The sequence below is a fragment of the Typopeltis vanoorti genome, chromosome 1 (genome assembly GCF_054136105.1).
Source record: "Typopeltis vanoorti isolate ZY-2024b chromosome 1, IOZ_Tvanoo_1.0, whole genome shotgun sequence".
Taxonomy (NCBI): domain Eukaryota; kingdom Metazoa; phylum Arthropoda; class Arachnida; order Uropygi; family Thelyphonidae; genus Typopeltis; species Typopeltis vanoorti.
The window spans coordinates 190,932,483-190,945,422 of record NC_143549.1 but is presented as its reverse complement, the minus strand read 5'-3'; the positions used below and the strand labels follow the sequence as shown (position 1 = coordinate 190,945,422).

General features: G+C 38.8%; 1 protein-coding gene across 5 annotated transcripts in view; it reads left to right on the top strand.

Moving 5' to 3' along the window:
* Positions 1-12,940, top strand: part of LOC150110721 (sec1 family domain-containing protein 2) — a 397,942-nt gene that overhangs the window by 187,499 nt on the left and 197,503 nt on the right. For all 5 annotated transcript variants that reach the window (XR_016549025.1, XM_090400427.1, XM_090400445.1 and 2 more), the window contains exon 12: positions 740-803. Coding sequence is in view for 4 of the 5 variants with exons in the window: in XM_090400427.1 (XP_090256553.1) it covers positions 740-803 (64 nt within the window). In the remaining variant the exon portion in view is untranslated. The remainder of the gene's footprint in view (positions 1-739; positions 804-12,940) is intronic.

The window sequence follows — 12,940 nt, the reverse complement described above, 5'->3', positions numbered from 1 at the left end:
TTACCATCTTCAGGGATCACAAAATAATGATATGTGCACACAGGCACTAACACTAAGCAAAAATGGCTGAAGAAAACGACTGAAGTAGATTTTAGAGTCTTAAAGGTGTCCCCTAGTGGGCTAAATTGGATTGTCTTGGCTGTTGGGCTGATGTTCTAAGAATGCAAGTTTCTCATTATTTGGGGCGGTCCCATTCATCCAAATTTGTTGAGGTTTGGGGAGTTTTTTAGAACTGAGGCTGATTCCAGGAATAATCTCTCATATTTTACTTTCTTTATATAATATTTCATATTATATAAAGTATAATATGAAATATAATCTTTCATATAATGGCTTTCTTACAGAGTATTTTGTGACGGGTGTCCAAAACACGGTCAGCAAGTCCTGAGTGGATGCTAATAATGAATTAATTATGTGGGAATCAATTTCTGGCTGTTATCAGAATTTACTTTCCACATAAACAATTTATTGCACTTCTACTAAACATTGAGATACACACTAAACCTAATGACCTTGTTGTTTGATAATTCTTTCTGTATAGTATTGCTCTCTCTGAGGTGTACAACATCCTAAACAAAAGCTCAGAGTTGAATTATTTTATTAAATATTTTATTATTAGATGCAGCTATATTTGAAATAGTTTTTACAGTTTTAGAATTTAAGTATTAATAGAATATATTTAAATTAAAGTGTTTAAGTTTGCTTTCTTTTTTTTCTTTTTCTTTTTTTCTGTTTTTAGATATCACTAGTTGAAGCTGTATTCCAAGATGTGGATGAGCTTCCAGATTTTCTTAAGAATCTTGGTAACTATTTAAAATAAAACCTTTTCAGTAAACTTGAGAATAGATAATAAAATTAGTGATAAGAAACTATTAAATAACAATGACTTTAATCATAAGTACATTGCGGCATTGGAAGTGAAAAAAGCTTTCAGAAATATGAAATGGACACAGCTAGTGTAGATGATATTCAACTATAAATGCTTCATTATGGAGATATAAAAGTTTTAGTGTCCATGTTGCATAATTCAGATGGCTTGGATAGAAGGTCGAATTTCAGATGATTGGAGTAGATGTATAGCACCCATCTGCAAATCAGGAAATAAAACTGAATGTAATTATTATAGAGAAAGTTCCTTATTGAGTGCTGAATAAGATATATATGTACTTACTTTGAGAAGAGACTAAGAAAAATTGTAGAAGAACAAGTTAGGTTCAGAACAGTGGCAGCCAGTGAAATTTTAAATGGGGGTGCTGCATATACAAAATTTTAAAATAATTATTTTTTTCCTAATCAATAACCAATTTATTTATTTATTAATCAATTGGTTACTGCCTATACAGAATAAAAAAATTATTTTTTTCCTAATCAGTAACCAATTTATTAATAAATAAATTTATTAATAAATAAATAAGTTGGTTACTGATTAGGAAAAAAATAATTTTTTTATTTTTATTTTGTATAGGCAGCACCCTCACTTAAAATTTCACCAGCCGCCACTGGTTCAGAATAAACAGAGTTTCTCGAGACCAGATTTTTTAAAAACTTTAAGACAAATTATCAAAAAATAACAAGGATTTATATGTACGTTTTGTAGATCAGGAAAGGAATTATTATTATTAAGAGAGACCGCCAGGGAGTTAAGAACTCATCGAGTGAGGCCATATTATTTGCACCAGCTGTCATACTTGTTCTTGAATTCATTCACACTACTTGTACACACAACATCCAATGGCAATCTATTCCAATCACGCATTACTCTATGAGAGAAAAATCTAGCCTTAACCACCTTCTTGACAGCATTCATTCTCAACTTCCATGGATGCCCTCGTGTCTTTTTCTCTCACTCCATTAAATAAAAAATTCCACCTCCTAAAATTCTGTATAACCTTTTTGAAAGTTTCGAAGTCTCAATCATATCGCCCACCCCCCCTTTCTCCTGTTTGCTAGTGTCTGCAGTCTAAAAATTCTCAATCTATCTTCATAATCAGTATTCCACAATCCTGATATCATTTTTGACAACTCTCTCCACTGTATCAGAATCACCACACCTGCACACAATAGTCCAAGTGAGAATCAAGGCCTTGCAAAGAGGCAAAATGACTTATCTTTATATGTCAAAGTTCTTTTCAGCATTGCCATTATTCTGTGATCTCTGATTCATCATCATTACACCTGCTCCTCAGGTGGTTATAATTTCCTGTTTTGTAGTTCAGCATGTAACTTTTTCTGAATGGAACATTCATAATTTTTGCTATATGACCCATGAACTTCAACTTCCTGTCTATTAAAACTCCAAGATCCCTAGCATCATCAGTTTCTTCAAGCATAATCTCACCAATATAATACAATGTTGGATATCTGATGACACCAAAGTGCATGACTTGACATTTATTAACATGGAAATAACAGCCACTTTCAAATGCCCACAATTCCAGCCTATTAAAATCATTCTGCAAGTACTTCATATCAGCAGCACTCCAGATCACCCTGTAGCTATCTTTGCATTATCAGCAAATAGCTGTATGTCACATGTCAAATTCTTCCTAATGTCGTTAATGTATAGACAGAATAACAATGGACCAATGACTGATCCTTGAGGCACCACTGGTTACCTTGAATCTTGCAGATTTGCCCCCCCCCCATATACCACTTTTTGATATCTGTCAGTTAGCTATCCTCTTATTCATACTAATATTCTATAACCCAAACCTATATTCTCCAATTTATGCAACAGCATTCCATGCTGTATTCTGCCAGAAGCCTTAGCAATATCCAAAAGTATCATGGTGTATCCATTCCTGTTGTCTTTCTCAGTGGTAACAATATTATAGCACGTGAGCAAGTTGCTGAAACATGACCTTCCCTTAGTAAACCCATGCTGTTTATTGAAAAGTAGAGATTCTCTGTCCATTTCTGAATGAGAGACCTAACCAACTTTCTCAAAATCTTCACAACTCCTAAGCTACTGATTGGTCGATAGTTGGATACACCCTGTGCAACGGAATTACCATACATTCTTTCCACTCCTTCGAAATCTTTCTGCTTCTGAGACTCAAATTATATAGCCTGGTCAAGCAAAGAGCCAGTTCAGCTGAACACTCTTTTAGCATCCGTGCTGATATCCCATCAGTTCCTATTGCAAAATTCTTATTCAGTTTTGTGCAACAGCTCTAGTACTTTTTCCTCATCTACATAAGTTTCCTCATATGGCGAAGAGGTAGCAATGAGTTCAATGTTGCATACACTTAGTTGAGAACTTTTAGCATAATGACTGCTCATTAGAACAATCACTTCTGCATCCGTCACCTGCATACCATCTGCATTCAGTAGAGTTATTCTTTTATATTCATTCTTTCTTTTATTTGCAGCATAACAATATAATTCTTTTGGGTTGGCTTTAATTTGCAGAACCAGTTTCTTTTCATACTCAGACTTAGCTTTTTGTCCAACACTTGTTATTCTTCTGACCTGCTGCTTATAATTATTGTAACTGACATCATCCTTATGCATGAGATATTCCTTCCACATCATCTTTTTCTTATGAATCTCTTGCTTAATTAGATTACACATACATTTCACTCCTGCTCTATTTATTCTTTGAACTCTAGGGACACATTCTGATATTGCATTATATGCCTACAACATGAGGTCCCAATATATTAACCTAGGCAACAAACTCTACCCCTTTGTTTCTGATACTCCTAGCATTTGTATACAGGCATAATTATTCAAGTATTTTTTAAATGCTTCCCACACACTGATTATATCCTTCCCATTCAATAACTGATACTGTGGCACAGAACCCAGCATGCTCCTCAGGTGGTTATAATTTCCTGTTTTGTAGTTCAGCATGTAACCTTTTCTGAATGGAACATTAATAAACGTAGCCACTTTTCAACTGAGTACCACATGATCACTGTCACCAACCAGAGGCAGAATAGTTACATCTTTAACTGAAACCCTCTCTGAACACTATAATCAAATCTAATACTCTTTGACCTTGAGTTCCTTCTGCCACATGCTTCTTGAGGAGGTCATCTCACAACAGCTCAGTAAATTCAATTTCATTCTTTTCATGTGATTTCATAGCTATCCAATCGTTTTTTCGGATAATTAAAATGCCCCGTTATGATTACTTTTTTTTGCATCCATTGCATTTATTTGTTGATGCACATCTTCATCAGTAGCAACTGATCCACCAGGACTGTAACAATATCCCACTGTGTATTTAATCTTGTTAGACTCTACCTCACACCAGATGGCTTCAAACTCACTGCCACGTGAAAAATTGGTACTAATGCCACAGTGATAGGTTTCAACTGTAACTTGATTCAGTACATTTGATATCATTAGCAGCATGCCCCCTTCTCTTCTATCCTGTGTATCCTTCCTAAAAAGAGTACTCTTTACACTCAATACCAGTTGGTGAGTCTGCTTCTGCTAGCCAAGTTTCACTAATGCTTACAACATGGTCCCGATATATTAACCGAGGCAACAAACTCTATCCCTTTGTTTCTGATACTCCTATCATTCATGTACAGACGTAATAAATTACCTACATGCTCTTTTGCATACACTTGTCTGTGGTCTGCATGACAGTTCGACAACTTGCAGATCTCTGTTCTTACCTAGTTCCTTACATCATTAACACAGTTACCTAACATTGTTGCTCTTACACACATTCTCACGATTCCTGCCATCAGAATTCACTTTTCCTGACTCTCTGTGTTAGGTCTTATATCAGTTAGTAAATATTTGCTGAGAGAAAAGCTGTCCACAAACTGCAGTTCATCAAATTATATTCTATAATGATAGTACTACATGATTATATATCGCTATTCTATCGACGGTTTTTCTCCAAATTAAATTTTTGTTTGTCAGGAAAATAACACATTCTTGATTAATTCCAATGACTATGTCTTTCTGAAGAATTCTTATAGTTGTGGTTTCTATCTTTCATCAACTGTTTTATATATACAAATTAAAACTGGTTTGAACACTGTGTTGTATATAGCTGGTTGTATATTAGAGAGCAGAAGGAGGGTTGGTGGTGGAATAATGATGTACAAGTGGCAGTGACAGCTAAGAGGAAGGCAAAGCAGAAGTGGGATGAGTCAAGAGTGGAAGAGGACAGAGAGGTGTACAAAGAGAGAAAGCAAGAAGCCAAGAGAGTTGTGGCACAGGCGAAGGCCATGGCATATCAAGATCTGTATGATCAATTAGAAACAAAGGAAGGACAGAGAAAAATTTACCAACTAGCGAATTGTAGAAATAAAGCAGCTAAGGACATCTTACATGTGAGGCAGATCAAAGATGCTGAAGGAAGAGTATTATGGAGGGATGTGGACATAAGAAACAGATGGAAAATATACTTTGAGGGACTTCTGAATGAGGAAAATACAAGGACTCACAGAGGAGATGGGCAGCCTTCTGAGGGGATGGTGCAGAACATCAGTAGAATGGAAGTGACGGAGGCCATGAAGAGGATGAGGAATGGAAAAGCAGTGGGCCCCGACAGAATTCCAGTGGAGGCATGGAAGGCACTGGGGGAAGAGGGAATTGACCTGCTGTGGGACCTGTTCATGAAAGTTTGCCAACAGGAAAATATACCCGAGGAATGGAGTGAGAGTACTCTTGTTCCCATCTACAAGGGTAAAGGGGATGCACAAGACTGTAAAAATTACAGAGGAATAAAGTTGATGTCCCACACAATGAAGATCCTAGAAAGGGTTCTTGTTGGTAGATTGAGGGAGGAGGTGGAGATTGCAAAGGAACAATTTGGCTTCATGCCTGGAAAATCAACAACAGATGCTATCTTTGGATTACGACAGATGATGGAAAAATATCGAGAGAAACAAAGGGAGCTACATCTGGTATTTATTGATCTGGAGAAAGCATACGATAGAGTGCCAAGGCAAGAAGTCTGGAGGTGTCTGAGGGAGAAGAAGGTGCCGGAGAAATATGTCAGGTTGGTGCAGGAAATGTACAGAAATGTGAAGACAAGTGTTCGGGCCTGTTTGGGACAGACAGAAAGTTTTCAAGTAACAGTTGGCTTGCATCAAGGGTCAGCATTAAGTCCATTTCTGTTTAATATTGTGATGGAGGTGGTAACAGAGGAGGTGAGAGAAGATGCACCTTGGACAATGTTGTATGCAGATGACATCTTGCTGTGTGTAGATTCAAGAGAAGAAGCGGAAACTAAACTGGAAAGATGGAGAAAAGTATACTGGAAGAGAGAGGTATGAGACTGAGCAGAAGTAAGACAGAGTATATGTGTTGCGCAGTGGGCGGTGGCCAGGAGACAGACCTGGAGCTGGAAGGAAATGTCATCAGGAAGGTGAGAGACTTTAGATACTTAGGTTCGACAGTGGAAGAAGATGGAGGAGGTGAGAAGGAAGTGGGATGCAGGATACAAGCAGGTTGGAGGAACTGGAGGGAGATGGCTGGAGTGTTATGTGATAAGAGGGTGCCGATCAATCTGAAAGGCAAAATTTATAGACATATGCTATAGAAACTGTGGCCCTGAGGAAAAATAACATTAGCAGGATGGAAGTAGCAGAGATGAGAATGCTTTGGTGGATGTGCGGTGTGACCAGAAAGGATCATCTGAGAAATGACTATGTCAGGGGAAGAGTGAAAGTTACGAACTTAGGAGCAAAAATACAGGAGGCAAGGTTGAGATGGTTTGGTCATGTGATGAGGAGGGAGGACGAATATGTGGGAAGAAGGGTCATGCAGATGGATGTGCAAGGAAGGCGGAAGCGTGGGCGGCCAAAGAAGAGATGGAGGGAGCTGGTAGAAGAGGACTTGAAGATGAAGAACTTGGATGTGGTGACAGCCCAAGACAGGAAGGTGTGGAGGAGACTCATAATAAACAGTGACCCCACTTAAGTGGGAGAAGCTGCAGAAGAAGAAGAAGTTGTATATAGCTGGTGTACTGTTTTGGCTAATTTCTCTTTTATTTCATATAAATTTATTGAGTTGGATCTCCACCATACTATGCTTATTCTCTTTTCTATTCCATATTTAATTTGTTAACTTTGCTAATAAAAATCTTACCTAAATAACTGAAATATTTTACTTGCTCCATAGGTTCATTCAGGATGCAGTTGATATTTTTCATGTTCCTTTTTTTCTCCCTATAAGCATGTGTATATAGCATTCTCTTTGTATACGTGTGTCTTTCTTACAAAAAAATCTCAAGAAGTGATGGTAAATATTGACAAAGATCATGGATGTGTATAAATAAGATACAATTGTTATTTTCAGTTTCAAGTGTAAGTTGTATCCTTAGATGAATGGTATTCATTTTGTTTACAAAAATCTTGGCCTTCCATTAATGAAATTTGCTATACTTCAAAATTATTTGACACCACACTGAAACTTTTAATGAGTACTAGCAGGAGAGAGGTCAAAATTCTCAGTGAAATAGCCAGTTTGGGAGAAACACGTTTATGGTGTTTTATGGTGAAAGTGTCACTAAAACCTGGCCTAGTTGATTGAGTGGTTAGTGTATCTGCTCTCTAACCAACAGGCTGAAAGTGTGAATCCTGTCATGGGCCTCAACATGTCAGTAACAAGTCAGGAGACTTCCCGATCAACTCGTGTGTAAAAATAAATTAATGTAGATTAATTTATATTTTTACATTGATAATATATAAAGAGCCTGTGTAGCTCAGTGGATGTGGCGTTTGCACACCACGCGCTTGGCCGCACGAAGGAAGACTTGGTTTCGAGTCTAGTCGGCGACTAGAGGAAATTTTTCTAAGCCTTTTTTCAACCGGTTCCTGAGTTAGTCGATCTCTGGCACAGGCAAGCAGGTTTTCCTCCCGGAAACTCGGGTTTTTCGTCCTGTAAACTCAAGAAAATCGACCGTAGAACCTACATTATTTCAGACATTAAATATATTGTGTTAGGGTTAGGGACCACGAGATGGCGGCACATTTGAGCCGTCTCTCTCTTCACTGTGTACCGCTTAATTAGTGATAGCCTTGGGCCATCTATCTCTGATTGGTACCAGTGGAGATTGAACTGCCCACTCAGTCTCCAAAAGTTAGATAGGGCTAAATGGCCTCGCCTACTCCCCGTATACGGGAATAAAAAGGTGTTAGCTGATTTTTTTTTTTTAATGTATATAAATTGATAAAAATAGGGGGAGGGGGGAATCCTTAGCCCATTGTACAAATATACTATAGGTTTACTAATAATGCAGTCAGTTATGCCTCTGATGGGCAGAGATGCACAGTATACAGCCTCTCCCTATCAAGTCAACCCTACCTTCCCATGGTTGGCCTGTTTCCACAAAAGGGAGGCTCTGGCAAAACCAGCAAGTATTCCCACCACTACAAAGGGATACCTTTTATAGTTGGAGGAAATGCCATCTAGGCACTAGATGGTAGATGTTCATCACCTGTTGTAAATACTACCACCCAGCTTATTGGAAGTCTGAAGTGGAAAATGCCATATTTGGTCTCTAGAGTAGGGATTCTGATTTCTGTCTTCCTTGTCTCTCTCTTCTACAGTGTGAGTGATACCCTTCAAGGCCATGACAAACATACTTAGATACTTTTTGAGGGTATGTTTGAGTATATAGTAGCGGTGGTGGTGGTGCTGCTGCAGCCAACCATCAGTTAGTGCATGGGCCTGAACATGTCAGTAAGGAGTCAGGAGGCTTCCCAATCAACTGGTGCATAATTCCGCTACCACATACTCTGCCAGGTTGTGGCTGTAGAGATCATCCGAGTAGTGGTTTGTGGGGGCACTCTCGAGGCCACATCATGACATGGAGCCTGGTCTCTCTCTCTCTCTAGATGGGAGCTATGTCCAAGAGTCTATCTTCTCTCACTGCACATCCTTGCTATATCCTTTCATCTAATCAAACTTATGAAGACTCACAAACAACAACAATGACACTGCAACAAAAGCAAATCTCCCTCATAAACTAATCTCATCAAAAAAGTCACATCACATCCAGCCACGACATACAAAAAAAGCATACCAGAATCTCTTCACTAAATATTCAATCCCTGCACTTTACTAACATCTGTGGCATTAACATAAAACATAAATGATGTCACCATCACTTGCAGTCTTCCAGACTAGACATCTCATTTCTGACAGAAACCCAGATTGCAGTTACATCTACTACTGTTCACCTCTGCTGCCCAAACTACAAACTTCACAATTTCTTTTTGCCATAAGAGTGGCACCTGTGCCTTTGCAAAATTTGACATAGCATGCCAGAGAATGACTAATTTAGAATCCCCTGCTTTTGACCTTCTCTGGCTCAAGGTTTCCTTGTCCCATTTAGTAACTTTCATTTGTTGCATTTACTAGTCTCCGAACACTAACAACCACTCAGATCTCTTCACATTCCTTCAAGTGAAACTTGACTACCTGCAATCCAACTATCCAGATAGTGAGATTTTCTTCCTGGGCAACCTCAGCATCCACAAATCTAACTGGCTCTCCTACTTCAACACCGCCGACCAAGCAGGACGAGAAGCAGAAATCTTTGCTTTAAGTAATGGACCAGCACATATTGTACATCTATCCACTCAAATCCCTGATTACCCTCTTCACTGTCTAAATACTCTGGATCTCTTTTTGACCACTTCTCCTTCCAGATTCACCATAGAGGTCACCTCTCCTCTTGCAACTCAGACCACAATCTGGTACAAGTCTCCTCTCGCACAGAAAACATCCTTTCAACCACTCCTGACCTTGCATCATCTGGCACTACAAAGAAGTCAATTGGAATGACCTCCTGAATTTCTGCTTCTCCTTTCCTTGGTCTGACTATTTCTTCCATTCACCTGACCTTAATAACACCTGCTATGAATGAGTCACAGAAATTATTCTCACTTGTATGAAGGCCTTCATTTCCCATTCAACCCATAATCTACATCCACTTTCCAAGTCTCTGGTTTAACTGAAAATGTGTCAGAGCACTCAAAGAAAAAATATTCAGCTTACCACATGTGGCTCACATCAAGAACACCAGCTTCATACTCTGCCTATACAAAAGCATTCAACATATGTAAATCAGTCATCAGTAGGTCCAAATCCGATTTCCTGAAGGCAACCAGCAGAAAACTCACCTCCTGTCCAAATGGAAGCAATGCCTTCTGGTCACATGCTAAGGCCATTGGACACAACTTTTGCTCTTCTGCACTTCCACCTCTCTCTCATCCTGATGGCAACCGCTGTTGCTTCACTCAAAGATAAAGCTGACCTCCTGACATCACTCTTTTCCTCAAACTTTTGCATAGATATAACCAAGGGAAATCACTCCTACCATACCAGAATCCTAGTGCCGCATGCCTTTTATAGTTTTTCAGCAAAAAGTCATCCAAAAACTACTAAATAACTTCAGTACTAAAACATCTTCTGGTCCTGATGGCATTTACCCCAATTGTTCTCAAACATTGTGCTCCAGTGCAAATGCCCATACTGCATCATCTCTATAATTTATTATACATATCTGGTACTTATCCCAATGCATGGAAGCAATCTCATATCCATTTTATTCCAAAAAAGGATGATAGAAGTCTACTGTCAAACTACCAACCAACTGTCATCTCCTCTGTCCTTTCCAAAAGAATGGAAAAAGTCATCAATAGCCAACTCCTCCACCTTAGAGGCCCACAAATTAATCAGCAACCACCAGTACGGATTCCACCATTTAAGATCCACAGCTGACTTTGTAGTTTACATCACTCAACTCTGGACACATACCATGGAAAAGTTCAGAGAAACTTGTGCTGTTGTCTTGGACATTTCCAAAGATTTCGACTGAGGATAGCTTCAAGGTCTGCTAAACAAATTGCCATCCTTTGGTCTCTCTGTTACCCTCTGTAATTGGGTAGCCAGCTCTCTCTGTTTTTTCTCTGCTAGTTATGGTAGATGGCTTTTTGAGCTTCACTACCAATGCTGGAGTACCTCAAGGCTCTGTTCTATCACCCACCCTCTTTCTCCTATACATAAATAAATAAATAAATATCGTGTTCTCCTGAACACAATAACCACTAATCCCATTTCACAGCTTTACAGATAATAGTACTCTCTACTCATCCCACTCATTTGACAAACTATGCAGTACTGTGACATCCCAGGCTACAAGACCATACAGTTAATGCCTTAAACGTTGATCTACATACTATCCTCCAGTGTAACGAGGACAGCCTTGTTATGTTCAATGGAATCAAAACACAGTCTTGCCTTCCTTCTGCACCTTCTCCTCCACTGCTTAGAGTGAAGGAGTAGGTGCACAAGACCCTTACCCTCAGTAATACACAAATCACCAAACAAGATCAGATCTCTTTGCCTGTATTAATGTTTACCTCTATGTCCTGGCATAAATGCATCACATTGATATCCTCCTCAGGGTTCACGGACAATTCATTGCGCAAATTATTGATCGCTGAAAATGTTATTCACTAGAAAACTGAAATGAAGTGCATTGATACCGATATATAAAAAGAAAATGCAGTGCATGATAAATTTCACAAAATATAATTTTATTATCTATCTATGTATTAGTCCGTGTGGTTAGCTGAGTGGCTGGTTGCTTCACAACCATATGCCTGAGAAAGGAGTGTCCTGGGTTCAATTCCCGTTGCTGACGTGAGTAGTTTAGGATCTTTCTCAGACATAACCAAGTTAGCCAGTCTGGGGTGAGGACTTCAGGGTTTTTCTCCCTAGTTTATGTGGGGTTTTCCTCCCACAAGCAAACAGCAAACCAGCCCTGAGAAGATAACACTTCTACAGATATAGGATACACTGGGAGGCATAGGGCCAACCACCTTATCCTCGTATAATGGTTGCAGTTATAATTTTGTAAATATTAAGATTCCATCAACAGAATCTGTAGTATCAAAGTAAGAAAGAATATTTATACCATTTTAAGATGAAACAGAAATTAGGAAACTCACCAATCAATAAAATATTACTTTCACTGTATAAGAATAAAAAATATTATGAAAATCTAAATAAATAATACATAGCTCTATCCCTATTTTACCTTTATGGTTTCGAGGGTTTCTATTCCTTATAACTGCAACCGTTATATGAGGATAAGGTGGTTGGCCTATGCCTCCCAGTATATCCTATGTCTGTAGAAGCTTTATCTTCTCAAGGCCAGTTTGCCTGCTTGCGGGAGGAAAAAAATTCCATGTCAACTGGGGAGAAAAACCCTGCAGTCCTCGCCCAAGACTAGCTAACTTGGTTATGTCTGAGAACGATCCTAAGCTCCTTATGTCAGTGACGGAAATCGAACCCAGGACACTCCTTTCCCAGGCATATGGTTGTGAAGCAACCAGCCACTTGGCTAACCGCACGGACAAATACATAGATACATAATAAAATTATATTTTGTGAAATTTATCTTGCACTGTGTTTACTTTTCATATATCGGTACCAATGCAATATCATTTCAATTTTCTAGCGAATAACATTTTCAGCGAATTTTTCTGTGATGAATTCTCCCCGCGATGAATTGTCCTGTTTTACACTCAACCAACTCTTCACTATATACAAATCCCCAATCTATCAATGTTTAGAATTCTGCTGACATGGTTGGGATGGTGCAATTAAAACTTTCCTTAAAATCCTTGACACCATCTAGAGGCATGTACTTAGGCTAATAGATTATCCCCAGAGAGAGGAATAATCTATGAGCCTAAGTACATGCTCACTTCAACCTCTATCTCACAGGTGCAGTGTTTCAGCACTGTGTCTATTCTACAGGTATTCCATGATCACTGCCACAATGGATTGGCAACCATCATTCCTCCACTTTCATGTTGCACCTGTTAATACGAGAACTGCAGCTGCCCAGCACCTATTTACTGTGCAACTGCAAATAGACCAAACCTGCTTCTATTCATCCTTTTTTATTCTTTCCACCTTTCTCCTCTGGAACAGTCTTCCTCAAAAA